Source organism: Salminus brasiliensis, chromosome 18 (genome assembly GCF_030463535.1).
Source record: "Salminus brasiliensis chromosome 18, fSalBra1.hap2, whole genome shotgun sequence".
NCBI classification, from domain to species: domain Eukaryota; kingdom Metazoa; phylum Chordata; class Actinopteri; order Characiformes; family Bryconidae; genus Salminus; species Salminus brasiliensis.
The window spans coordinates 2,980,777-3,006,932 of NC_132895.1; the positions used below are offsets into that span (position 1 = coordinate 2,980,777).

General features: G+C 40.4%; 2 protein-coding genes across 3 annotated transcripts in view; one reads left to right on the plus strand and one right to left on the minus strand.

Moving 5' to 3' along the window:
- The first annotated feature begins 765 nt into the window (after positions 1-765).
- hmgcrb (3-hydroxy-3-methylglutaryl-CoA reductase b) lies at positions 766-17,121 on the plus strand. Its single transcript, XM_072662087.1, has 20 exons — positions 766-856; positions 1,950-2,143; positions 3,921-4,032; positions 4,194-4,281; positions 4,381-4,465; positions 4,850-4,955; positions 5,315-5,421; positions 6,106-6,225; positions 6,445-6,569; positions 6,903-7,156; positions 7,533-7,690; positions 9,072-9,266; positions 9,742-9,900; positions 11,184-11,341; positions 11,475-11,580; positions 12,122-12,292; positions 12,975-13,115; positions 13,276-13,434; positions 14,053-14,207; positions 15,169-17,121. The coding sequence occupies exons 1-20, from the start codon at positions 820-822 to the stop codon at positions 15,221-15,223; spliced, it is 2,685 nt and encodes an 894-aa protein (XP_072518188.1). The 5' UTR covers positions 766-819; the 3' UTR covers positions 15,224-17,121.
- A 1,554-nt stretch (positions 17,122-18,675) lies between these two features.
- The window catches only part of cert1b (ceramide transporter 1b), a 64,335-nt gene continuing 56,854 nt past the window's right edge, over positions 18,676-26,156 (minus strand). For both annotated transcript variants that reach the window (XM_072661561.1, XM_072661560.1), the window contains 5 exons: positions 26,014-26,084; positions 25,149-25,277; positions 24,314-24,443; positions 23,973-24,108; positions 18,676-22,902 (listed from right to left, as the gene is read on the minus strand). In XM_072661561.1, the coding sequence (XP_072517662.1) occupies positions 23,981-24,108; positions 24,314-24,443; positions 25,149-25,277; positions 26,014-26,084 (458 nt within the window). In that variant the 3' untranslated portion in view covers positions 18,676-22,902; positions 23,973-23,980. The remainder of the gene's footprint in view (positions 22,903-23,972; positions 24,109-24,313; positions 24,444-25,148; positions 25,278-26,013; positions 26,085-26,156) is intronic.

The window sequence follows — 26,156 nt, forward strand, 5'->3', positions numbered from 1 at the left end:
TGCCCATTGAAAATGAAGCATTTCAGTAATATCAGCTCTATTAAAGGAGCGTCTCTGTGCTCTACTGAGCATCAACATGAGCTTCATGGAGGAGAATATGAGGAGTCGTTGTCTAGAAGTTCTGTAAAGCTGCAGAAAGTCAGACTTCAGAGGCGTGTGATCAATAAGCTTTATTGGAGTGTAAATGTGGGGCTCAGTCGGGACGTTTCACTGCAGCTCTCTTGAGTCTCTGCCACGGACACAGTCTTCATACTAGACTACAGACACAGTCTGCTGTGAGCTGCTGGAGAGTGACGGGACGTGTGCAGGTGTGATGATCTCTTATAAACCAATAGGGAGTCAGAATGGAGTCTGTTTATACTTCTCATAGTGGAGAGTGTTTTTTTTTTTTTTGTAAGCAGTAGAAAGTTCAGATAATTGGGTGAAAATGTGAGGAGTAGAAGTAAAAAGTCAACTAATAAAATATGACCAGTGAAGTTCAGAGAATTTCTACTTAGTACTTAAGTAAGGAAATGACATATTTGTAGGTCTTAACATTAAAATAAAATGAAATTGTGTACTTCATGTATGATATTGCAGATAAATACTATTTCACAGCAGTAATTGATCAAATAATAATAATAATAATAAAAAAAATGAAATATTAATAATTACTTAAATAGGATGTCTCCTAGTGTACTTCCTAGTGTACTTCCTAGTGTACAGGGTTTCACTAGACCAATCAGGACGCAAGCCCTTGGTGACATCACATGCAGAGGGCGTGGCCTCGTCGCCTTGGTTGACTCAAAGCCGCCATCGCTGTAGCGGGAGGACAGGCCCATGGACAACGATCTGTGGAAGGGGTTGAAACATGCAGGTACTTCGGTGCTTCTCTCGGTGGACTCTGGCTCCTCTGACCGGTCTCTTCTGTGGGCAGCGGGGTTTTATTAGCGACTGTCCTGAGGGCGCGGTTCTGACCTTGGCCGGGCAGAGCGCGTTAGCTTCAGGCTAACTACAGCTGGGCGTACATGGAAACTCGACTAGGTGGTGCGCGATAATCCGCCCTCGACAAATCCTGCACCCTCCGCTTCCAGCTGTGCGCTGATTGGCCGGTTTCAGCGTTTAGCGCGTTTTTAGCCAGATTAAGTTTTGATATTTAAATAATAATTTCTGGTCATAAATATTGTCGTACAAATGTAGAAACATCACATTAAATATGTAGCTAGTTACGCGTGAGGGAACTGAACTAGCCATCAAAATAGTTTGCCTTTAAAATTTCCGAAATTCTCCGCAAATTCATCAATATTTTGGGGTCGATTGTACATAAATTACATTCAACACAGAAAATAGCATTGTATTATTTTTCTGAAATATTTAAAGGTGTGGATCTAGCGAGGTGGTGTGATTTAATGTCAGGCGGGCAGGGCAGCTGCTAAAGGGGGCTTTGGCTGCAGGATGTGGCGGAGGACGCAGAATGGTGCAGCATATCGGAACTGATCCAGTATCCGAGTAATAGGAGACATGTGTTACATCATTACACAGAGTCTGGGAGCTCTGTCTTACCTCTTATGATCACAGATCCTATTAATAATATACTGTAATTATTATAATTAATAAATGTGTGACGTATGTGTTCAAAAAAAACTCTTATTTTGCTTATTAAAGGAACAGTAAAGCTAAAGCTGGTCAGTTTGTCTCAGTGGAGCATGGGAAATAATAATATAGAGTAATAATTAATAGAATTAACTAATATAGCATCTGTCTCATAGTCAGGATTGCTTTACAGAATAACAACAGCACCAATATCAGATAGGAGGAGGAGGAGGAGGAGGAGGAGGAAGGTGAAGTGATGGGGACCTTGAGGAACTATATTAAGGACTATGGGAGTGTATGAAGATGTATATGGTCATGGTGTTAAAATTGAAGTGGACGTTCTGGTATAAATGTGATTTGTCTTCCTTTCTGGCCAGATGACCCGCTGAGCCCCACCGCCGTGACGATGCTGACCCGACTCTTCAGGCTGCACGGCCTGTTTGTGGCCTCGCATCCCTGGGAGGTGATCGTGGGGACAATCGCCGTGACGATCTGCCTCATGTCTATGAATGCTATCGCCGGAGGCGACCAGATCTGCGACTGGAACTACCAGTGCCCTAAAGTGCAGGAGGTACGGCGGCCTGATGCGGATCTGTGCTGCACTGTTGTTCCTAATGCTTGATTAGCTAGATATGAAATAACCGACCAATAGAAAACTGATATTCCAATTCTGATCCAATACCGGAGTAACAGGAGACATGTTACAGCATTACCCCTCATGATCATCGATCCTATTAATAACACACTGTAGGAATTATTCCTAATAAACATGTGAAGTATAAAAGGCAGGGACCTCTCTTTAAGCAATAGCATTTACATGTTCCTCACATACAAACCTGGGTTAGAAGGGTTAAGGGGCTCTTTAGGAGGTCCTTAGTCGAGGGAGGTCTATTTCTAGAGCACATTAAGGACTACAGGAGGCAGATAACGTGATGTAGAATTGATGATAAGCAGCCAAGATGTAAATAAATAAAGTGCATTAAATAACTAAAACCTATTAGAGCGATTAAAAGCCTGGGAACACAGATCAGCGTTTAAGTTTGGCTTACAAACATCAGCTGTGGATGATCCCCCTGTACAGTACAGTACAGTACAGGTGTGGTTGGTGTGGCACGGCGCAACAGGTAACACCACTACCTGCCAGTGAGCTGCCACACCATGTGGGAGACCAGGGTTGGATTCACCCGGTCTGGATGACTGTGCAGTCCTTGGGCAAGACTCCTAACACTACATTGGCCCACTTCTGTAAGTGGCTCTGGATCCATCACAACACAAACAACCATTTAGTGACTTATATGGTTAAAGGGTTTTTAGTATTGGTGGAAAAGTCTGTCTGTCTGTCTGTCTGAGCCCCTTTTGCGTACAGTGTAGTTGTAAGTAACTGGTTTACGCTGATGGGAACTATGTGCTCCACCTATGCTGCAGTTGAAGTCTGCAGCACCACATTCCAGCACTTGCTTGCTCCTGGGACAAGGTGTGCATTGTTCTCGTCTCTTAAAAGGTGACTGCAAAGCTTATCAAGCATTTCTATTTCACAAAACAACAACAACAGGATAGGGGGCAGCAGACAGCAAAACAACACACACGAGAGACCTGGACAGCAACAGTGATCATAGGTACAACCTCACGAAAAGAAATAAGGGATGAAATGTCCATATTCAGCCATGTCCTGTGCTTGGCATGGTTAGATCGCGCAGCCGTACATTCAAGTTCTGCTATGTTGAGTAAATTAACAGCCCAGAGCCATTCCAAGCGAAGTCCAGGGGTGAAATCTGCTGTCTGATGATGGCAGTATGATCCGCGTATAGTGACCAGAGTTACAAAATAATAATTAATTAGTTAATTAAATCATCAATAATTTAATAAATATTGTAATAATAATTAATAAAGACCCCTATATTCAACATTAGTGTTAGAGGGAATTTGACCTCTGCCTTCAACCCATTTATGCAGTAAAAACACACACACACACACACTAGTGATGAAACACACACAGTGGACAGTGAGGACACAAGGCCAGTGCGGTGGTAGCCGTTGTTGTGGCACCCGGGGAGCAGGGAGGGGGGGGGGGTTAAATGTCTTGCTCAAGGGCCCGGGTATCGAACCCACAACTCTATATTAATAATAGCCCGGAGCTCTAACCACTGAGCACCGCTGTTAGTCCTTGTAATAACACTTACAGCTGGTCAGTGTTGGTCAGCATTGATGACACTGGTACTGTGTGTTACATAATATAATATATATATATAATATATACTTATTTATTTATTTTTTATCACAATACAAAAATAGAATCTGAGTCCAGAGCTGTGTAACCCTGAATCAGCTCCCTGTATTCTCTCTTCCAGAAAATCCTGAGCAGTGACCTCATCATCTTAACCATTACGAGGTGCCTGGCCATTGTCTACATCTATGTGCAGTTCAAAAACCTGCGGCAGCTCGGCTCCAAGTACATGCTGGGTGAGTTTATGGAGGCGGACTTTCTGCTGCTTATCAAAAGATAACACACATATATATATATATATATATATATATATATATATATATATATATATATATATATATATATATATATATATACACTCGCGGTTATAGTACCATGAACTTGTGTGTGTTTGCAGGTATTGCTGGACTCTTCACTGTGTTCTCCAGTTTTGTCTTCAGCACTGTGGTCATTCACTTTCTGGGCAAAGAGCTCACAGGCCTGAAGTACGCTCTGCTTTCTTTGCAGTTTTCAGTTCAGATTTTGATTGTAGTTGTTTATTGTGAAACTCCTGAGGTAACTCCCTGTCTCTGTGTTTCTTCCAGTGAAGCGTTGCCTTTCTTCCTGTTGCTGATTGACCTTTCTAAAGCCTGCACGCTGGCCAAGTTCGCCCTCAGCTCAAACTCTCAGGTATTGTACAACCCACGCCATAGCTGGAGGGATGTTATTGCTGGTGGAGATATTGCATATATATAATAGGTGCTGAATAATTTCTAATAGGTTCTGAAAATCATGGAGGACACTAGATAAATGACTGAAAATTTCATATTAGATACTAAACAATTTTAGTGGCTGCTGAATAATTAATGGTGTATAGTGAATATGTCATGGTGGATTCTGATTCTGAATATCATACAGTAGATTACTAAATAATAACCCCCCACTATTATATTTTCCCACTATGGTAACAGGACAGACACCACACAGAATACAGCTCCGTTACTGTATTCATCCAGTTTGCTAATCAGGCTCTAGTAAGTTATCTTGCTTACAGCTCAGCTCTGTATCCCACAGGGGGAGGTGAGGGAGAACATAGCCCAGGGCATGGCCATCCTGGGCCCTACCTTCACCCTGGATGCTTTGGTGGAGTGTCTGGTCATTGGAGTGGGAACCATGTCTGGTAAGACTGGATTCTTCTGCCTTAATGTTCCCCATTGCATTAGCCAGCCTGCTAGCAGTACCCCATCCCCCCCACCCCCTTATTCTGAAAATAGGGTCTGTGTCCAAAACTCAAGGGGGTGCCTTAAGGCATTTCTGCTCAAGGCAGTGTAGGCAGACTGTCTCTGTAACTGAACCCTGGAGGCAATAATACAGTCACCCATTCATTTCTTAGGGTACTGCCATTTAATTCAGACGTGCCTCAGATTAATCCTGCCTCAGATTAAGAGGCAGCATTTGTAATGTTTGAATTCCGCTTCTGGTCATGACCCCGTGTTTGGTCCCTTGTTCTCACGCTGATGGATTCCCGTCTCTGTCCAGGTGTGCGGCAGCTGGAGCTCATGTGCTGTTTTGGCTGCATATCAGTCCTGGCCAACTACTTCGTTTTCATGACCTTCTTCCCTGCCTGTGTCTCTCTGGTCCTGGAGGTGAGAGCTCGGATAGGAGGATCATTTACACCTTCAGTACCACACGTTTCAGTACTTGTGACGAGTCAGTAATTCAGTAATTTATAATAGGTACTTAGTAATTCATGATGGATACTGGACAACTTGTATTAGATACTGCATATTTTAAATGAGATACTAAATAATGATCAATAATGAAGAGCATATAATTGATAAACCATAGTTAATACTGCATACGTCATAGCAGGTACTGGGAAATTCATGGTGGATACTGGATACGTTGTGGTAGATACTAAACCTCTCCGTATTACCCATTATGTAATACATACTGGATTCTAAATAATTCATAGTATACATTGAATAAGTAACAGTAGGTACCATATAATTCATAGTGGATATTGCATAAGTCATAATGGGTGCTGAATAAGTCATAGGAGGTACTGAAATTCATGGTGGATACTAGATAAGTTATTATATTACATATTGTATACTAAATTCATATTAATGCTAAATAATACATAGTTATAGTATAGAGGTTATAGAGGTTATAGTAGATACTGAGTGATTTATAGCATATCGAATAATTCATAGTGCAATAACTCCTAATAGTGGATACTGTCCAGCTTTAGGCTTTTTAGCGTTCACGGTCTCTGCTGTCTGATGTCCTGCCCGTTGTTCATAACTGCTTCTGTGTTTCTATTCCAGCTGTCGAGAGAGAGCAGGGAAGGGCGCCCCATCTGGCAGCTCAGTCACTTTGCCCGAGTTTTGGAGGAAGAGGCAGACAACAAGCCCAACCCTGTTACTCAGCGAGTCAAGATGATCATGGTGAGGATTATTATTATAATTATATATATATATGTGTGTGTGTGTGTGTATGTATATGTATGTATATATATATATATATATATATATATATATATATATATATATATATATATATATATATATACACACACACACACTATCAGAAACATGCAGTATGATCCCACAATGTTCTAGACAGCTTTCTGGTTCTGACTGTGATGTAATGTCATGTTTGTCCAGTCTCTGGTCCTGGCGCTGGTCCATGCCCACACTCGACTGTTGGCTGAGTCGCCCTCCAACAACTCCAGCGGCTCAGCTGTGGATCTGCACAGCCCCAGCCTGGACTCTGACGTAGCCATGACCAGGTAGACTTAACTGTGCTTCTTCTAAGGTGTGTCGTACTTTTCAGTGCAGTAACAGCTGAGCCTAACTGGGTGCCTTATATCGGTGTAAAGTGGACAGGGCTTATGCTGTGGCCACACCCACACTCAGATGCTGGGCCTGTTTCATTAAAGCTGCTTTTAAGTTTTTAATTTTGTGAGGAATATAATTAGAGCTTGATTTAATATTAAATTACATAAAATCCTGAGAGAATCAGAAGTCTTGTAGATCAGTAGAACCCCAGCTTCTGATTGGACCAGTAAAAATCCATGCTGATAGCCTGTCCCTCACTCTTCTGCCTCTCTCTCTTCCTCCAGTGTGGACCTTGAGCAGGTCATCACGCTCTCCCTGGCGCTGCTGCTGGCGGTGAAGTACGTCTTCTTTGAGCAAGCAGAGACCGAGTCCTCCCTGTCCATCAAAAGCCCCATGGCCAGCCCCCCAACTGCCTTGACCAATAAGAGGGCAGCAGAGGATTGCTGTAGGAGGGAGCTGACCCCACCCAAAGCCCTGAAGAGGGTGAACACTAACCCAACAGCAGCTTCCCTGTCCACTACAGCTACAGAGGAGAGAGGTAAGATACCCGGTTGGGTTATGATTATATAAAATTATATTTACTGTATATATATATATATATATATATATATATATATATATATATATATATATATATATATATATATATATATACTGTTTTAATAGTCTAATAATCAGTCAGTGAAAGGATTGATCAATGATTTCATTATAAATCGCTCAATTAAGATATCCAAATAATCAGCTTGTACATTTAGCTTGGGATTTTTTCTGCTGATATTGAAGATATATTGATTTATAATTTCAGATTAATTTGTATTAGTGACTTTTATTTTGACGCTGTCAGACCAGAGCCCTCATATGACGATGCTTTTCTGCTTACGGCGTATTTATTTATTTTAATTTTTTTCCCATAGATGATGTAACTCGGCCTCTGCTCGTGTTCGGAGAGCAGGCTTGTGCTCCAGAGCTGAGAGAGAGAGCAAAGGACCAGCCAGAGGAGAGTGAGCACCAGGGCTCCACATCACGGCCTCGGCCACTACAGGACTGCCTGAGCATACTCCGAGACCCGGAGGTACGAAATGATCCAATAATGAACCTCTTTTTGCTTTGTTTTGTCTTTTTAATTAAATTTTATACTACAGTTAGTTTCAGCCACTTTGAGAAGCGTCCCGACTGTGCTGTTATTGTTTTTAAAAACACTATCACTCCTCTGAACCACGTCGTCAAACCAAGAAGTAACGTAAAGCCCTGAGTAAAGCTAAGAGAAGCCTGGAGAACTAATTTGGACGCCAAATAGTCGAGTAAGTCGATTAATCTCTGCACCCATAATTAGAGCTGGGCAATATGACAGTATTTTATCGTGTTGTGATAAATTTCGTTACATTTTCATGATAACAATATGCTCCTCTAATCATATGGAGGAGACTGTTAGTGTAATAAACACTGGTCAGCTGCAGGCTTCACTACTAACAGTGTGATTAGACTGAAGGGTTCATTAGATGCAGAGCAGCAGAGTATAAATCACTGTGTTCAGTACAGGAGAGGATCTGAACAGTAGTTTATAAGAATCTGTAGATACTGATGTATTTTTTTAAGTCTGTGATGTATCGTGGTAAATTTCGTGTATTGCGGAAAATATCTTTAAATATCGTGATCTAGTATTTTATTACCATATCGCCCAGCCCTAGCCATAATTAATCTAGATCTTAGAAGGCGCATCTCTTACACTGTTTCTGTAGCACAGCATCACAGATCCTGAGCAATCACGTATGCTGTTCGGCATGGTGTTCAGGTCTAACTCTAGGGGTATTTAGTGGGGCAGTGGTGGCTCTGTGGTTAGAGCTCCAGGCTGTTGATGAAAGGGTTGTGGGTTTGATACCCGGGCAAGCTCCCGCTGTTGGGCCTTTACAGCTATCTACCTTTAAACCTTTACAGCTTTACTAGAGACGTCTGTCCACCCAGTTCACACCAAGAAGTAACGCAAAGCATTAACGCAATTATACATTATATATAATATATATTATAATTATTATATAAAATTTATATTATATACAATTTAGTGAAATAATTAATATTTTATATATATATATATATATATATATATATATATATATATATATATATATATATATTATTTTATATCAATTTATTCTGGTCTGTGTGTGAGGAGCCGGACAAGGCCCTGCAGGCTGAGCAGTGAGAGAGTGGAGCCCATTACTGTGACGTAGCAACTAGCTGCTTGCTAAGGAATTCATTAATTTATTTTATTCATTAATTACTTTACTACTTTATTTATTGTCTGAAGTTGGAGTATAAAAGCAGGAGAACACTGGAGGTCGTGTGTCCTCCTGAAATAACAGGACTGCTGGGAGAAATACGGGCCCCTGCTTCTGCTCTGGTCTGAGGACATGCCCTTATATATATCCTCTGTGTGTCTGTCTGTCCATCTGCAGCGAGGTCCACGCTGTCTGAGCGATGCTGAGGTGATAGCACTGGTGGAGAACAGGAGCATTCTGGGATATCGCCTGGAAGCAGCACTGGAGACTCCACAGAGGGGTGTGGCCATACGGAGAGAGATGCTTTCGGGGAAACTGCCCCACCCCTCAGCCTTGGAGAAACTGCCCTACAGAGACTACGACTACTCCAAGGTAGAGCACTGTTCCTTATGGCCAGTTGTGTGAGAGAGTTTTACTGTAGAAGCTCCAGAACATAAATCCAGTAAAAAGGAGGAACAAGAGCTTCTCATTCTGAAGAAAGAAAGTAGTGAGATCTTGTTGGTGAGCTAGTCTGAAGAACAGAGCTCAGTTCCTCCAGGGTTCTCCTGGACGCCCCCCAGTCCAGCCAGCACAGCGTGGAGGATGTGTTCACCTCCATCAGCAGCAGCAGCAGCAGCAGCAGCTCACCTGATTTACCATCATTAAGCCCTGATTTACCACCAAACCAGGTGTTGATCTGAGGAGAACTCTAAATAATACTAGACTCCATGAGAGAGGAGAACTTTGGAGATGTTCTAATGATGAACACAGTGATGGAGAACCACCACCTCCACTTTCTGTAGGAGTGTTATTAGTAAGGAACTGTTTCAGTAAACATCATTAATGTCCTGCTCACTCTTGTTCTTAGATAATGGGCTCAAACTGTGAAAATGTGATTGGCTACATGCCGGTACCAGTGGGCGTGGCTGGACCACTGCTTTTGGATGGTAAAGAGTTCTACATCCCCATGGCGACGACTGAAGGCTGTTTAGTAGCCAGCACTAACCGAGGCTGCAGGGCCATTACTGTGAGTCTGCTTCCTGTATCCTTTCATTCTTTACTTCTCTCAAATCTTCCTTTCATTCTGTAACGATGAGCGTTATGAGCGTTACCTGAAACCATGACGGAAAATATTCGTTTAAGATTATTAGATATTAAATTTTTACGACACAAACAAGACTAAGCGAGAATTGGAAACCAGAATCATGACTCGGTCTATTACACTTTTTTTAATCAGCGAATAAAAACTGATCTAAAATGACTGACAGATTATCTTTAATCCACTGATCTCTCCGTCCACTCATCAGCACTTAAGTCCTAAAATCTCTAAAATTCCATATTCTAAAAGCTGGTGGGACAGAAAACAGAAAACTACAGTCATTATGTTTCATTAGAGCTCGCGATCTTTCCATTTCGCCCAGTTATTTTAATCAGAATAGCAGGAAACGCTGCAGCAGGCGGCAAAAACGGAAAGGGACCGTCTGTAAAGTGCGGACACTGTCTAAAAACGTACAACGTTCACAGAAAAAAAGCAGCTGGTTGGAGACTTGTAAAAGTTTTGAAATCTAGGAGAGGAAAAACGTGAATTTCTGCTGAATATTTAATATCAAACTAACTTTACTGAGCTCAAAGAAATGTGCAATAAACATCAATAAAGTCATGAAGTAAAAATGATGAATATAGTAAAACTAAGGGGCAACAAGGGGATACATATGAGCGAAGTCCACCATTTCTCAGTCACAGTGAAACCGTACCGTATGCACACACTGCTTCATCTGATTAATTCAGCTCTTAATATTGTATCAGTGAAATTATTTTTTAGCATTTTAAAGTTGAATTAAAGCAAAATGTGTTTGAGGAAAAAAAACAGGAGTCGTATTTCTTCCAAGAATTCACACTTTTTAAGCTGCTGTTTAGGAAAGTTGGCAATAAATATGATGATAAAAAAAAAAAATATGACTAAAATCTAACTAAATACTTTAGAATTTAAACTTAAACTTAACTATTTTTTTTTGTTTTTGTCACTTTGACTAAAACTGACAACTAATTAGAATAAAGCTTAATTTCCCAGTCATTTATAATTAATTATAATTAATTGAAATAATTAAAGTTAATGTTCACATTTGTACAGTCACTTTCTGACCGTCTCTCTCTCTCTCTCTCTGTCTGTCTCTCTCTCTGTCTCTCTCTCTGTCTCTCTCTCTGTCTCTCTCTCTGTCTCTCTCTCTGTCTCTCTCTCTGTCTCTCTGTCTCTCTCTCTCTCTCTCTCTCTCTCTCTCTCTCTCTCTCTCTCTCTCTCTCTCTCTGTAGTTGTCTGGTGGGGCGAGTGCCTGTGTTCTGGCGGACGGAATGACGCGGGGTCCCGTCGTGCAGCTGAAGTCCGCGTGCAGGGCAGCAGAGGTCAAATCCTGGCTGGAGAGTTCTGAAGGCTTTAGCTCCGTCAAACAGGCTTTTGACCGGACGAGCAGGTGAGGAGTCAGACAGCCGTCTACAACTTTCTAAATACAGTGGAGATGAATTATCATGATTATTTAGATTATTGTGAGGTCAGCAGGTCGTGGGTTTTGTTGAATACCGTCTGAACTCTGTGCCGTGTTGCAGGTTTGCTCGGCTGGACCGGCTGCAGATCAGTTTAGCGGGCAGGAACCTCTACATCCGCTTCCAGTCTCAGACTGGGGATGCCATGGGCATGAACATGCTATCTAAGGTAGGTAGGGTGTGTGTGTGTGTGTGTGTGTGTGTGTGTGTGTGTGTGTGTGTGTGTGTGTGTGTGTGTGTGTGTGTGTGTGTGTGTGTGTAATAGACATAAATAGACATTAGGGAACTTGCTTTAACCACTACTCCCCTGCCCTTGTGTGTTTAAAGGGGAACACAATATACACACAATATAAACATGTGTGTAAATATATATATATTTTTTTTATTTATTGTTTTTTTCCCCCTCAATTTACTTCAGGCAGCTTTTTTTTGTAAATTTATTTTATTTTGTTATAAATGATTTTAGTAGTGTTTATTCTTACAGATCGTTTGCAACTGTAACAACTGCAATTTCCCACCTGGGATCAATAAAGTATTTCTGGTTTTATATTGTATCAGACGTTCATGATTAATTGACCAATAGAAATGCTCCAAAATGATTTATTTTTATATGTATATATCTCTCCAAACACCCTTTTAATTGTGTCTGTTTGTGTGTCTGTGTGTGTGTCTGTGTGTGTGTCTGTGTGTGTGTGTCTGTGTGTGTGTAGGGTACAGAACAGGCTCTGTGTAGGCTGCGGGAGGAGTTTCCTGACCTGCGTGTGTTGGCAGTGAGTGGGAACTACTGCACTGATAAAAAGCCAGCAGCAGTGAACTGGATCCACGGCAGAGGGAAGTCCACTGTGTGTGAGGCCACCATCCCCGCCGGAGTGGTCAGAGAGGTACAGATGGAGGTCGGAAGCGTCGGGGACTTTAATGGTTTTAATGGAACCATGATAAGATAACATGGCCTGGAGTAAATAATGGAGAATTGCCACCGTATAGAGAAATGAAAACCCGGTCGTCCTGAAAAACCCATTAGAGGAGTGTTTTATCACCCCTTATAGAACCTGCTGGCCCACTCCTATGGGACGCTCACTGTTTATTGTATTAGTCATCATTTTAGTAAATAATCAGACTTTTTTTTTACCAATGAAAAAAAAAAACCAAAAATATATATTTATTTATTAATTTAAAAAATATATAATTTAATTAATTAATTTAAAAAATGACAATCAATTTGAACGTTCTTGAAGGTGATGAAGCAGGAAAAATGGACAAGCGTGAGAATCTGAGACACTTTGACAAGAAGTTAGTTATGGTGCCAGAGATCACAGGATACCTTCAGAGGTCTTGTGGAGGCCATGCTTTGTAGGGGTCAGAGCTATTTTGGTTAAACCTCAATATTAGGTTTTAATGTTATGGTCAGTAGCTTATTTTAAAACGATGGCTTAAGCTTTGGCTCGATCTTTGGGAGAGATGTCCAGAGCAGTGAGGCTTCACCCTGCTGTTCTCCACCGAGGCTGTTTCTCAGTACTTGCTTTCTCTTGAGCCCAACTCACACCGCTCTCTGGCTCCCCCTAGGTGCTGAAAACGAGCACCGCAGCACTGGTGGAGCTGAACATCAGTAAGAACCTGGTGGGCTCTGCCATGGCCGGCAGCATAGGTGGCTTCAACGCTCAGGCAGCGAACATCGTAGCGGCGATCTACATTGCGTGTGGACAGGTGAGTGCCGTTGCTTAGGAATACACTTGCTGTGAGACTGTAGTAGCTCCTGTAGACCCTGTCTTGCAGGGCCATGGGGTGAAGGAGATAACTGTGGCAGCTGAATAATCATTGCAGTGATCATCACAAACTATATAAATACCCCCCCTCTTCTGTGTAGGACCCAGGTCAGACAGTAGGCAGCAGTAACTGCATCACTCTGATGGAGGCGGTGGGATCGGACGGAGAGGATCTGTGTATTTCTTGCACTATGCCCTCTATTGAGCTGGGCACGGTGGGAGGGGGCACAAACCTGCCCCCACAACAGGCCTGTTTACAGGTATACACACACACGCACACACACACAGACACACACACAGTTCCAGTGCAATAATAATAATAATAATAATAATTATTATTATTATTATTATTATTATTGTAGAAGGATTTTTGTTATTATAGAATAAATAATAATAACTACTACTACTACTAATAATAATTATTATTATAGAATTAGTTATATGATTATAATAACTAATTGTAATTATAAAATGAATAATAACTACTAATACTTCTAATAATTATTATTATAGAATTAGTTATATTATTATTACTAATTTTTATTATTATAGAATGAAATATAACTACTAATAATAATTACTATTATTAGTAGTTATTGTTATAAGAGTTATGTTATTCTATAAGAATAATAACAGTAATACTAATATTTATTATTAGTAGTAGTACTAGTTGTTGTTGTTGTTATTATTATTATTATTATTATTATTCATTCTATAATAACTACTATTATAGAATGAATAATAATAATAATAATAATGAGTAGTAGTAGTAGTGGAAGTAGTAGAAGAGAATAACCCAAAATAAGTAGAATTGTAACATTTGTGTGTGTGTGTGTGTGTGTGTGTGTGTGTGTGTGTGTGTGTGTGTGTGTGTGTAGATGCTGGGTGTACAGGGCGCGAGTGTAGACTGTCCTGGTGAAAACGCTCGCATGTTGGCGCAGGTGGTGTGTGCGGCGGTATTGGCTGGAGAACTGTCCCTCATGGCCGCTCTTGCTGCAGGACACCTTGTCAAAAGTCACATGACTCTCAACAGGTACACACATTACCCACAAGGCTTTGTAGTCCACCGATCAGCCATAGCATAAAAACCACCTGCTGAAGTAGGTCCCCCTCGTGCCACCAGCGTGAGATGCACCTTGGGCTCCCATGAACCTGCTACTGGTTCACCGGTGGTCTGTCTTTGGAGCACTTTTGGTTGGTAGGGACTGATCACTGCATCCCGGGACCACCCCACAAGACCTGCCTGACGTTCTGGAGATGTTCTGACCCAGTTATCTAGAACATCAGTTTGGTTGTTGTCTCAGATTCTTACTGGATCATCTTTCCTGCTGTAACACATTCATCACCTTCAAGACCTGACTGTTCGCTCACTGTCTAATCAGTGTAATTCAGTGAACGTCTCGGTGGTTTTATTGTTATGGCTGATCGATGTAAATGCATGATTTTGGAAGCTTTTTAGGAAATAACATGTTGGAAATGTTATGTATGCTTCATAAATGAGTGTATTTACAGTAGGGGAATCAACTGGTTATTACATTTAGGGGTTCACTTACTTTTTCTAGCCTGCACTATGGACGTTTACTAAGTGTGCCCAATATTAAATTAGATTGTGTTTGTCTATAATTGAGACTTGGAGCTTTTCTGTGATTGGTCTTTTCAGGGTTCTTGTAGTACCATGTTCGTCATATTACCACAGCATTTTATTTATTTATTTTTTACATTTTTGACACGATGTGAATCTGCTGATGAACAGACTAATAGAAATGCTGCTAAATTACTTCAAATGTAATCCTGTTACATTGAATTCCACTGAAAGATTGTTTTGGAGAGGTCTCCGTTTTGGAGATACAAGGTTTTTACGTGCCTCCTATGATCTGCTCAGTGTGTTATGGTGTAATTTATCACAATAACAAAAGTCTTTCCCACCTCTAGAGGGAGGTCTAACCACTCGGCCTCCTTATTTTAACATCCAGGGTTGTTTTCTCTGCCCCCAGATCTAAAGTCGACCTCCCCAAAATGTCCAAATCATCACCAGGAGAACCTTCCTGAGAACTACAAGCCCCCCGGACTGGACACTGAGCTTGAGCCCCCCTCCCCCCCGTGCTGCACTCTGGGAAAAGGAGTCTATGTACACTTTAATGGCTGCTAAAATTCTCACTCTCAGGAGGTTGTGTTTGCCTGTGAGTCGATGAAAACACACTAAGTGTAAGAAGACGACAGAGGATGAAACCAAATACAGGTTTTGGGTTCTGGAGGAGCTTCAGTGACTGGTGTGTGTGTGTGTGTGTTGTAATGATGCAGAATTTGGAAACAGTTCGTCCTGGTTTGTCCAGACATTGTATGCGTGTACACTTGCTTACATACTTCACAGATCTGTTTCACTGACCAGTAGACGAAGGGAGAAAGGCCTTCTGCTGTTACCCACTGAGTAACGTCTAGCTTTGTGACACATCAGCATGGCTTAACCCATGCGATCTCAGAGCTCACCTGAAATCCTAAGCTTGGCTTTAAAATCAAACCATATGGCAAGAAAAAAGAAGGGAGATTTCACTTAATTTATTATTATTGAGCTGTTTGTTTGTATGGGTTCTGAAAACTCCACATCCACATTTGAGAGTTGTGTACAATGTAGAAAAAGACTCAATGTATAATAATTAATCAGTTAGGATGAGAACAGAGGCACTTTGGTTTGGTGTGAAGCGCTGGGTTCTAGATAACCTCCCCCAGTCAGAGCTGGAGTTCTACAGTGGAGGTGAAGGGAAGCAGACGTCTGAAGCTCTAATAATAAAAGCTCCTCACAGAAAGTTCTTCACCTAATGGTGATGAAGACGCTGCCTGATGCCTGAGACACTGTTCTACCAGAGTTCTGGGATTTTCACATACAAGAAAAATGTCCCAAAATACTGCATATATTTTCTTATCAGATTTACCTCTAGTTTACCATCATCGCCATTCCAGATAAATGTCTGTTCACTGCTGGGTTTGGAGAGTAAATAAAATATGAGCTATATTTGTGTTGTAAGGATGCCAAGCTCCATCCAGCACCACTGTAAAGAAACCAGAGCGGGTCATTTCTCTACAGTGAAGCTCAAGTTTACACCAAACCCCCCGACTCTGAATGAGCTCAGCTCTCACTCTCAATCATGCAGAGAATGTTGAAAAAATCAGTGGAGTTCCCCTTTGAAATGCAGAGAGTTAGAGGGTGTTATTAAGGTCTTCACAGACTGATACCCCACAAATATCTTAATATGATAACAGAGTAAAACTGAATGCACTACACTGGTACCAGGGTTTAATTACACTGATCTAAACAAGAAACGCAAGTTAAAAAAATCAGGTGCTAGAATTTTTTAATTGTGTGTATTAACTGTACGGCTTCAGCTGATTGGCTGAGTCTGTACACGTGGAAGATGTGTTTGGATGTGTGTGTGTATATATGTGTATATATATATACATACACATATATACAAACAAATGATACATTATATATATATAGATATGTATATAATTGATATATTAATTGTGTATATATGTGTGTATATACACACATTATATAGGTGTATGTATGTATATATATATATATATACATATATAATGTGTGTATGTATGAGAGCTAGTGGACTATCCTGGAAACTTTCAGTGCCATACAGCCTCTATAGAGTTCTCACACACATTTTGACTGGATGTGTGTGTGTGTGAATGTTTCACTGAATATGCATTGATGACATCATGGTAGTGTGTAACGGTTCAGGTGCACCACCCCGACAAAGTGCTTTAATGCTTTTATTAACAAAAGCAGTCGCCTAATTGTTGTTCCTCAGCAGAAGCCATATCCTTCTAAACCTGCCGTCAGATGAATGTTCAGTTTTACGTTTTTAACATTTCTCTATGGCTGAATTTTTGTTTTATAAAATGCAGAAACTGTTCAAATAAACATTAATAATTTATTATGGGTGTCCTTGATGGTTTATCTTTATTTGCATAGATAATGTAGGATGTCCAATATTATGATCAATTATGATACATGCCAAAAACCCTGTCCAGTTTTGCCATTTTGCACCTTTTGTTTTTAGATAATCTCCTGGGAATATTGAACTGCAACACATTTAGGGGAGGTGATCTTGCTTTTAAATACAAGAGTTACTAATGCACACACAGCTTGGGCTTCCAGGTGTGGGCTAGTAGAGGGGGTATATAAAGCCCCCCAGCATTGTGGAGCAGTGGAAGAACTGTGTTCTCTGGAATGATGGATAGTGCTTTATTTAGTACTTTTGGGATGAGGTGGGGTGGTAATCAAATCCTCACAGCAATGCTGCTCCAAAGTCTAGTAGAAGGTCTTCTTCTCTGGACAGTAGAGACAGTTACTCCAACAGAAGCAGGAGAAACTCTTTTTTTTTTAATACCCTCAAAAGAAAACAATGAACGAGCAAGTGTCCCAATACTTTCGTCCAAAGTGTAGATAATGATGAGGCAATATTATTAATAATTAATACAGAAATACAGGTTATTCAAGTGGGAACTTTTCTTTTTCCTGGTTTGTTTTTATTTATTTATTAATGTAGTCAAATGTCCATGATGACTGGAGCAATAGAAATGCTCAACAACATTATTTTTACACTGGATTCTATTGAACGTTAGGCTCCTGTAAATGGACTAGTTCAGAGATGCAACGGTTTTATAATATTTCCTAGAATAAACCCTCCAATATAATCTAAATCTGACCCGGTCCTGCAGATCCCCCCTTTACAGCATCCAGAGAATTCCACCTCCTCTCTAGAGAGTCGCCCAGGTGCTCGTTCAGTCTCTCCTCACTTCAAGACCTGACTACTACTGCAGCTCTCTTCTGGCTGCTCTCCCTCTGCTCACCATCAGACCCCTGCAGCTGATCCAGAACACAGCGGCATGGGTCGGATCGGGTCGTCTTCAACATTTCTAAGTTCAGCCATGTTCAGCTCCTCCTCCTCCTCCTCCGCTGCTGTGTTCTCTCTTCACTGTAGCTTCCTGTAGCTGCTGCCCAGGTCATCAGATTCAGGCCCCTGACTCTGGCCTACAAAGCCAAGACTGGACCAGCCAGCCCCTCCGTACTTGATGGCGATGGTCAAAACCCTGATCTGCACAGAGAGCCCTTCCAGCTTCGAGTACGGCTCGGCTCGACCTGCCATCCTTTAAGATCCTTTTTTTTCTGTCCTGCACCAAAGTGGTGGAACGAACTTCCCCTGGGTGTCCGAACAGCAGTCAACACTCACTGTCCTCAAACCCAGACTGAAGACCCTCCTCTTCTGAGAGGACTCAGGTTAAGAGAAGAGTATTATGGTCTCCATATTGACTTGTGTGTTCAGCAGTACATAAACTTGGAGAGATCTTTGGATCTTTAAGGATATTTTTCTGAGTGAATAGTGAAGCATCTGCTAAATGCTGTAAATGTAAATAATAATTGATATTACAGAAGGAGCTTCAAGAAGCCACAATCCTTTTTACCCCATTCAGTCCATCCAGACGTGTTTAGTGTGACTATTTGATTTATTTACAGAAACATTTGTTTTATTCGAATTACATTACATTCAGTGCAAATGCAACAATGACAAACTATACTGGTATTAGAGGGATGCCTGATTCTGGCTCACTCACACCCCACCTCCCCCCATTCATCACAACTGGGTGCAAAACTCCACTCCTGATTGGCTGATCCTGAAAACCCTCCAATCAGCTGTTGATTAGGTGATGAGAGGGTTTCTGTTCCACGGTTCTCTGTACATTCTGATTGTGTAGGTGTGCTCAGACTGCTCTGCAGCATGTTCCTGATGACTGATACTGAAAAGTGTGAAGATCAAGTAAAGCAGCTGAAACTGGAGTGGAGTTGGACACCCTGTGTTAAGTGTAGCTACTAAGGAGGGCTGATGCTTTCATCTTTCCTCTAATACATCATTAACAGTCCTCCGCCTCGTTAAAAACAGAACAGGGCAAAGAGCAAGGCCTTCTGACCTCGAACAGATTACATCTCAGAGTCATCTGTAACAAAAAGGGCCCAAATTTAGCCTATTTCTTATATTAGTCCCCTCACTTTTGTTTGGGTTCATGTATGCAAAGATATTTCTGTGGGATTATGCTTTAAAGGGGAGGGGGAAAAAATCATAATTCATATTTACATCATTATACATCATCAAACCTCTCTTTATCCACCAGAACAACAGACAGTTTTTTGCTTCTGTGCCTTTAAGACTGATTTAAATTTTGGGCCTGGAAACGCAAACAGTCCTTATACCTCAAATGTAAGTGGGCGGGGCTAAACTGCTATTTCCCGGAGAGGTGGATACACTCTTTTTTGTGACATCATAAAAACCAATATTAATTCAATAAATTCAAAAGAGGCCGTTTTTGCAGCTTAATTATAGGCCGTACGGACTGAAGAGTGGAGACACTCCTTATAACTTCAATGTAAGTGGGCGGGGCTAAACTGCTATTTCCCGGATAGGTGAATACACTGTTCTTCTTGTGACATAAAATTATTAATTAAATAAATTCAAAAGAGATTTTTTTTACAGCTTATTTATAGGCTGAAGGGACTGACGAGTGAAGACACTCCTTATAACTTCAATGTAAGTGGGCGGGGCTAAACTGCTATTTCCCGGATAGGTGAATACACTGTTCTTCTTGTGACATAAAATTATTAATTTAATAAATTCAAAAGAGGCTGTTTTCGCAGCTTATTTATAGGCTGAAGGGACTGACGAGTGAAGACACTCCTTATAACTTCAATGAGAGTGGGCGGGGCTAAACAAATGTAGGCTGAAAATGGTCGCATTTTTGTGACCTCAATTTAACAATCAATCCAGTTTGAGTCAATTCAGGTTAGTTTCCATTTGTGAAACGGTTCTTTAAGCGATGCCATAGAGGAACCACTTAGCAGAACCATGTAGGATCATGTTTGTGGTGGAGATGTGAAGCGTGTGAGTGAAGAACCTCACATTAAAAAGAACCATGTGATGCTTTATTAGACCTTTAATAAAAGGGCTCCTCCCACTTAATTCACATCTCTTTACCAAACATGGTTCCACATGGATCCAACGGCGGCATCATTTAAAGCAACTCGTGGACTGAGAACCTAAAGGTACAGTTAGAAGCTTCAATACGACTCAAGAACAGAGGGGATTTTTTTGTACGGCCCCTTTTAAAGCCACTGTAAACGTATGTTATATATATATATAAAATTCTATGACACAAGAAAGAGGTTCTGCATAAACAATAATAAATAATCTTTCATCCATTCTAACCCACCTACAGTCCATCCTCGACTCTCAACCCTGCCTCTTGCTATTGGACAAAGCCAATCCTGCCTCCTGACCCATCTGCTCTGAGCGACAGTCCTCGTTATCGTTATCCCTGCTGATTGCAAAATCACAAAAAAAGTTTGAGTCGTAAAAATCAAAAATTGAAAATGTCTTATCTTCATTTCTGCGTGAACGTCAGACGTCGGACATTTGCAGCCGTCCCTCTGGTTCAGAGATCATGGCTGTGGGAGGTACCTCGCATCAAGTTTTCGATGTATGATCTAGACTGAGGCACTTCACTAGTGATTTATACAGACAGACAAACACACCCCTCTGCACTCCTCTAAGAGAAACACACAGCACCCCCTTCCCCTAAACACACACACACACACACACACACACACACACAGCAAAGTCCATCTTTGCTCATTCTCAATCACTTTCTCTCTCCCTCACACACACACACACACACACACACACACACACACACACACACACACACACACACACACACACCTGTCTACCTCTCTCTCTAAGGCATGTGGAGTTTGATGAATCACGCAAAAGCTTAGGCGGACAACCTTACACACACTTGAAGCAATAATTATGAAATTATATACAAATAATTGACATAAAACATTTGTCTGCCCCTATTTAAAAATCCCACTTTGTCCTCTAGCACTACTGATCCTTAATTGTGCTACGGTATGCCAGCTCCTGACATACAAGTACAACTAAAAACATAGAAATTTAGAGGGTCCTGGAGACTGAAAATAATAATAATAAACATCAATAATAAACATCAACAACAGCAAAAAGAAGAGGAAAGGAAACGCACTTCAGTAGCGTGGGACATCGTAACGCTATTGTAAACCCTCCCTCAGCCTCAACAAGCCAGCAGTTATTAATTATCTGACTGTATTATTAAGCAGTAATCAGCAGCTGAGTTAAGCCTTTTCCAGAGCCCTGATCTTGGTGTATTACTGTGCTGTAGTACTCAAAACTACGCTCAAGGACACAAAATACACAGTCATTAATCACCTATCTGACTTTCCCGAGAGCAGTCAGGCCTTTATTTATAGTTAGTTTTTATTTTTATATCATAACAGTCCGTCAACAACCTCTATATCTCGATTTCTGTGAATCTGGCTGTTTAGAAATGCTCCAAAATGCTGTCATTTTGGAGGTACAAGGTTTTTGTGTGACTGTGACAATACGCAGAAGTGTGGGCTCGCTTGGTTTAAATGACATGGATTCATTTTTATAACAAATGTTTAATAACTCAAACTTCTGCACATTTTAATACACAATTACAGTTTAATAAAATTCATTTATCAAATGATGGCATTTAGAAATGTTATTGTATTTTACCAAGCTGGTAATTAAGCAAGTAAACAGATATCAGGTCTAAAATGAGCAGAAAATGTCTGTGGACGATTTGTTTACTTGTCACAAATAAACAAACCATGTCATTTTTAGCTCGGGTGCCTAAAAATCTGCATAGAAATGAACTAATGAGCAGCCAGATGATTACAGAACACCGGAAACCTAAAATGCTGACCGATAACACACACATAAGGGCTTTGAGAAATCCTTCACTCCATCCCTTATCACTCATCACTTAATAATAACCACCTATTGGCTTGTTGAGGCTTAATAACAGGATTCCAAGAGTATTATAACACCCCCCTACACAGAAGTGCGACCCGGGAGAAGAAAAAAAAAAGAAGAAGATACTTTTCCAAACCATCTCCTCGTCAGCACCAGAAACTGGGCTTCATCAAAGAGATGGAGACACAAACACAAGGTCATACGTCAATGACAGCCCTCAGAGTTTGATTTACAAACATTAGAGAAGGTTTTTTTTTTTTTTTTCTGGGAACGGTGGACAGGGTGTGAGACTAGCAATCTGCGTTATATTAGGGATTTGAGAGTATTTAGCAGCACGGATATGTAAAGCAGGGAGTTCTGGGAGCAAAAGAAAAAAATAATCTGATTCCAAACAACAAAAATCTGAGAAAACAAAGAAATGTGACCAAAAGCAACTAAAATAGAGCATTCACTAGTTTTCAGCTTCAAATCACCATTATATAAACCTTCTATCTCACATACGTACATACATACATTTATCTTAGCATATATATATATATATATATATATATATATATATATATATATATATATATATATATGCGCCAAAATACAGAGCTGTTGTCCATAGTCTAGTCTTCTCTGCTCTCTGCGTGAGTGCTAGCACAGGAGTGGCTAATAGCTTAAAGCCTTGGGACCATTTTAAAGCCTATAGGGCACCTACAGAGGATCACTGCAAGGACTCAAGTGTAATGTAGATTGGCAGCCGTGGTTCTGAACAGTCTGGAGAAGTGGGGCTGCAGTGAATCACTGCCAGAGGGCGCTGTAGCTGGGAGTGTGACGGAGGGACGCTGTGCGCTGTTGTTTAGACTGTGGAGAAAGAAAACGAGAGAGAATCTGTTACAGTTCTGTTACTGCTTCCTTAAAAACGGCTCTACACCAGCTTAGACCTTTGGTGTGAGTGGGCAGAGCGAAACGGTTATATAATGGACAGGTGGGTATATGTAAATATGCTGTTTTTGTAATCTCAATCATCTAATTTATAAGAGGCTACTTCTCCAGCTTAGTTTGCCATTACAGGCTGTAATCTTTCAAAGTTATGTAGTAATGAACTTCACTTTGATTGTTAATAGTACATAAATTAGAATATGTATATTGGAATTAATTAATAATAGATATCATATACAATTATACATGTAATATATTAAGTACTAATAAGGTTTAACATGTAAACCACTTTTAAATTAAAACAAAAAACAAATAAACAGTAAAATATACAGTGAACAAAAAGAAAAAGAGAGAAACAACAGAAGAAAATAAAGAACATTAAAGAGGAAAAGTGAAAAAAAAAAAAAAAAAAGATTGTGTGCAGGTCTGGGCGACATGGCAAAAATATTACATCACAATATTTAAAGACATTTTCACGATACACAATGTTGATCACAATACATGTGATAGTAGATAAAATGCATCTGTAGCAACAGATTATATATAATAATAATGTAAATAATAATTATATAAATTATTCTATAATAATAATAATAATAATATAATTACTCATTTCCCCCTTTTTCTCCTAATTTGGTACTACCAATTAACCCAGCTGACAGACGCCTGTGCCGACCAACATCACTTCAGCCACTACCCACCCCAACCCATGACACTTTCCCATCAGTGACCGGAGCCCAGAGAGCTCAATTGGCCGTGCTCTCGCCGGCTCCGGCCGCTGATGGCAAAGTGTCATGTGTTGGGATTCGAACTCACGCTGAGCTCTCAGAGCCTTAGAGCTGCTGTTCAAATACTCTCCCATACTTAGCACATTGACTTTTATTCAAAATGTGCGCACTGTGTAAAACAACAACAAAATTGATCATGATACAATAAAATATCGTCATACTGCCCAGCCCTGGCTGTGTGGTAAATCATTCCTGAAGCGTCACCTGAGAGCTCAGAAGAGGATGGGCTTGCCGGCAGTTTTCTCCTGTACGTAGGAGGTGAAACGCTTCAGGAATTTGGGATATTCTCTCTTGGCCACGGCTCGGAGTACAGACGCAGGAGCCCATCCACCGGGGTTCACTGCACCACAGGACGGAGACAGAGTTAACCATCATACAGCATTTATACAGCACCACCCCGCAGAAACATGCAGACTGGAATATAATAAACAATAAACGAAATATAACCTGAATACTGTCCCACATACATATATATATATATATATATATATATATATATATATATATATATAAAATAAACCCAACACTGCAGTGTGTCCTCTCACCGTTGGCGACGTATGTGATTTTGCACAGTATGTTATCTCTGCTGATCTCTTTGTCGCCCTCTGGTGGGCTGACCAACGTCTGGCAGATCATGGCAATGTTGATTTTGGCACGGACGCACCTGCTGCTTGGCTGAAAGTGAACACAAGAGAGATGCAGAGTGACCAATCACATCTCATTCAGACGCATACATTAATAGTGTGGTCTACTAGAACTCACCATTGGTATTATCATAGCAAGCTAATTACTTTAGCACTACACAGCATCCCTATATTCAGTTATTCAACGACTATGAAAATTGTATATTTCTACTTTTATGTTAAATTTATTTTTAGATTATTCTACCACTTGTTATATTATTTTATGTCTTCTTTATTAAAATAAAGAAATACTATTGTTCTAATTATAGAGATTTATTACACTCTATAGTGTATAGTGTAATATAATTAGTGTAATATACTTTATTACACTAATTATAGAGTTTCGTGTATAAAACTTTTCCCACTTCTTAAAGAAAACCACACCCTAGTGACATTAACTTGGTCATACTACATGAACACTGAATAATACTGAATTACAATTGAGTGCTGAATATTCATAAAGTAAATGAATATTAATGACAACTGAGAAATAACACTTTCTGACTAATTTACTAAAGATCTACTCAAAGTAAGCTCTCATTTTATTATTCTATTATTTTTCTAGCACAGCAGTTCTCTGAAGCTCATTATAACAGGGGGTAATATGGTCATATTACAATTCAGTATTAAAGTAAGTAGTAAAACTCAGCAGGCAAACAAAAGAGTTGGGCACAGAGCACAGAGGTGGGCTTTTTACCTGGGCATTGTCGTGGTCAACAGAAAAATTGCAGACAAGCCATGTGTCGGGGTCGTTCTCGTTGTTGGCTATGATCTTACGGATTGCCGACAAGTACAGCACGTCTCTCTGTGACGCAGGCCACACCCTCTGTAGGATGGAAGCTCAGAATTAATCAAAAGTCAGAAACAGAAGCTCTCTTACAGAATTATTAAATCTTAAATGATATAGGAAATTATAAAGGAAGTTAAAAGCGGCTCAAGAAATTCACACAACAGAAATACTGTAATAAGACCTGCTAAAACACCTGATTCAAAGAATTATGAAGCCTCAGTGAATGTATAACCATTTGCACATAAGGATGCACAGATCCGATATTAGGATCGGGTATCGTCCAGATATTGACAAAATTAGCTGGATCGGGTATCGTATAATTAGGCAGAGCCATGGAACCGATCCTTTCACTTTAATTAGTTGGTGTGAGGCTGCACTAAATGTTAAAATAAATAAATGACAAATAGTAATTTAGTACATTTATATCTGTGTTAATTTGTTATATAAAGTAATGTTTAAATCAATCCTGATGTCTTAGGTCTCTCCCACATGGTGAGGTATGCGGTTTATTAATTCAACAATGGTATCGGATCATTATCGGATCATTAAGTTTCTGTATCATGTCGGTGTCGGAGCTGAAAAAGCCGGATCGGTGCATCCCTATTTGCACATATACATTATAGCTATATAAAATTCTGATACAATAAAGAGAAACTAAATATACACTAAAGAGTCAAAATATACACTAAAGGGTTAAATCACTGAGCTATGCACCACTTGCTAAATAAACCCAGCAGTCATACCATACTCCTGTGGCTGACAGCTGTCTTACCTTGTGGGTCTGATAGACGATTATGGCGTTATCTGACAACGTCTCCACAATGTTGAAGTTTTCAACAGTAGCTGGAATTAACAGAAAGGGGGGGAAACAGGAGAGGAGCGTTACACAACCTGAACTAAACCATAGTTTTTATG

What these genes read in the sequence shown, in the direction of transcription:
- hmgcrb (XM_072662087.1), top strand. Translation starts at nt 820, where the DNA reads ATGGACAACGATCTGTGGAAGGGGTTGAAACATGCAG. An exon ending in CCCTCAGCTCAAACTCTCAG is followed by an intron (nt 4,466 to 4,849) that starts GTATTGTACAAC and finishes TGTATCCCACAG; the next exon opens with GGGGAGGTGAGGGAGAACAT. An exon ending in TCTACATTGCGTGTGGACAG is followed by an intron (nt 13,116 to 13,275) that starts GTGAGTGCCGTT and finishes TCTTCTGTGTAG; the next exon opens with GACCCAGGTCAGACAGTAGG.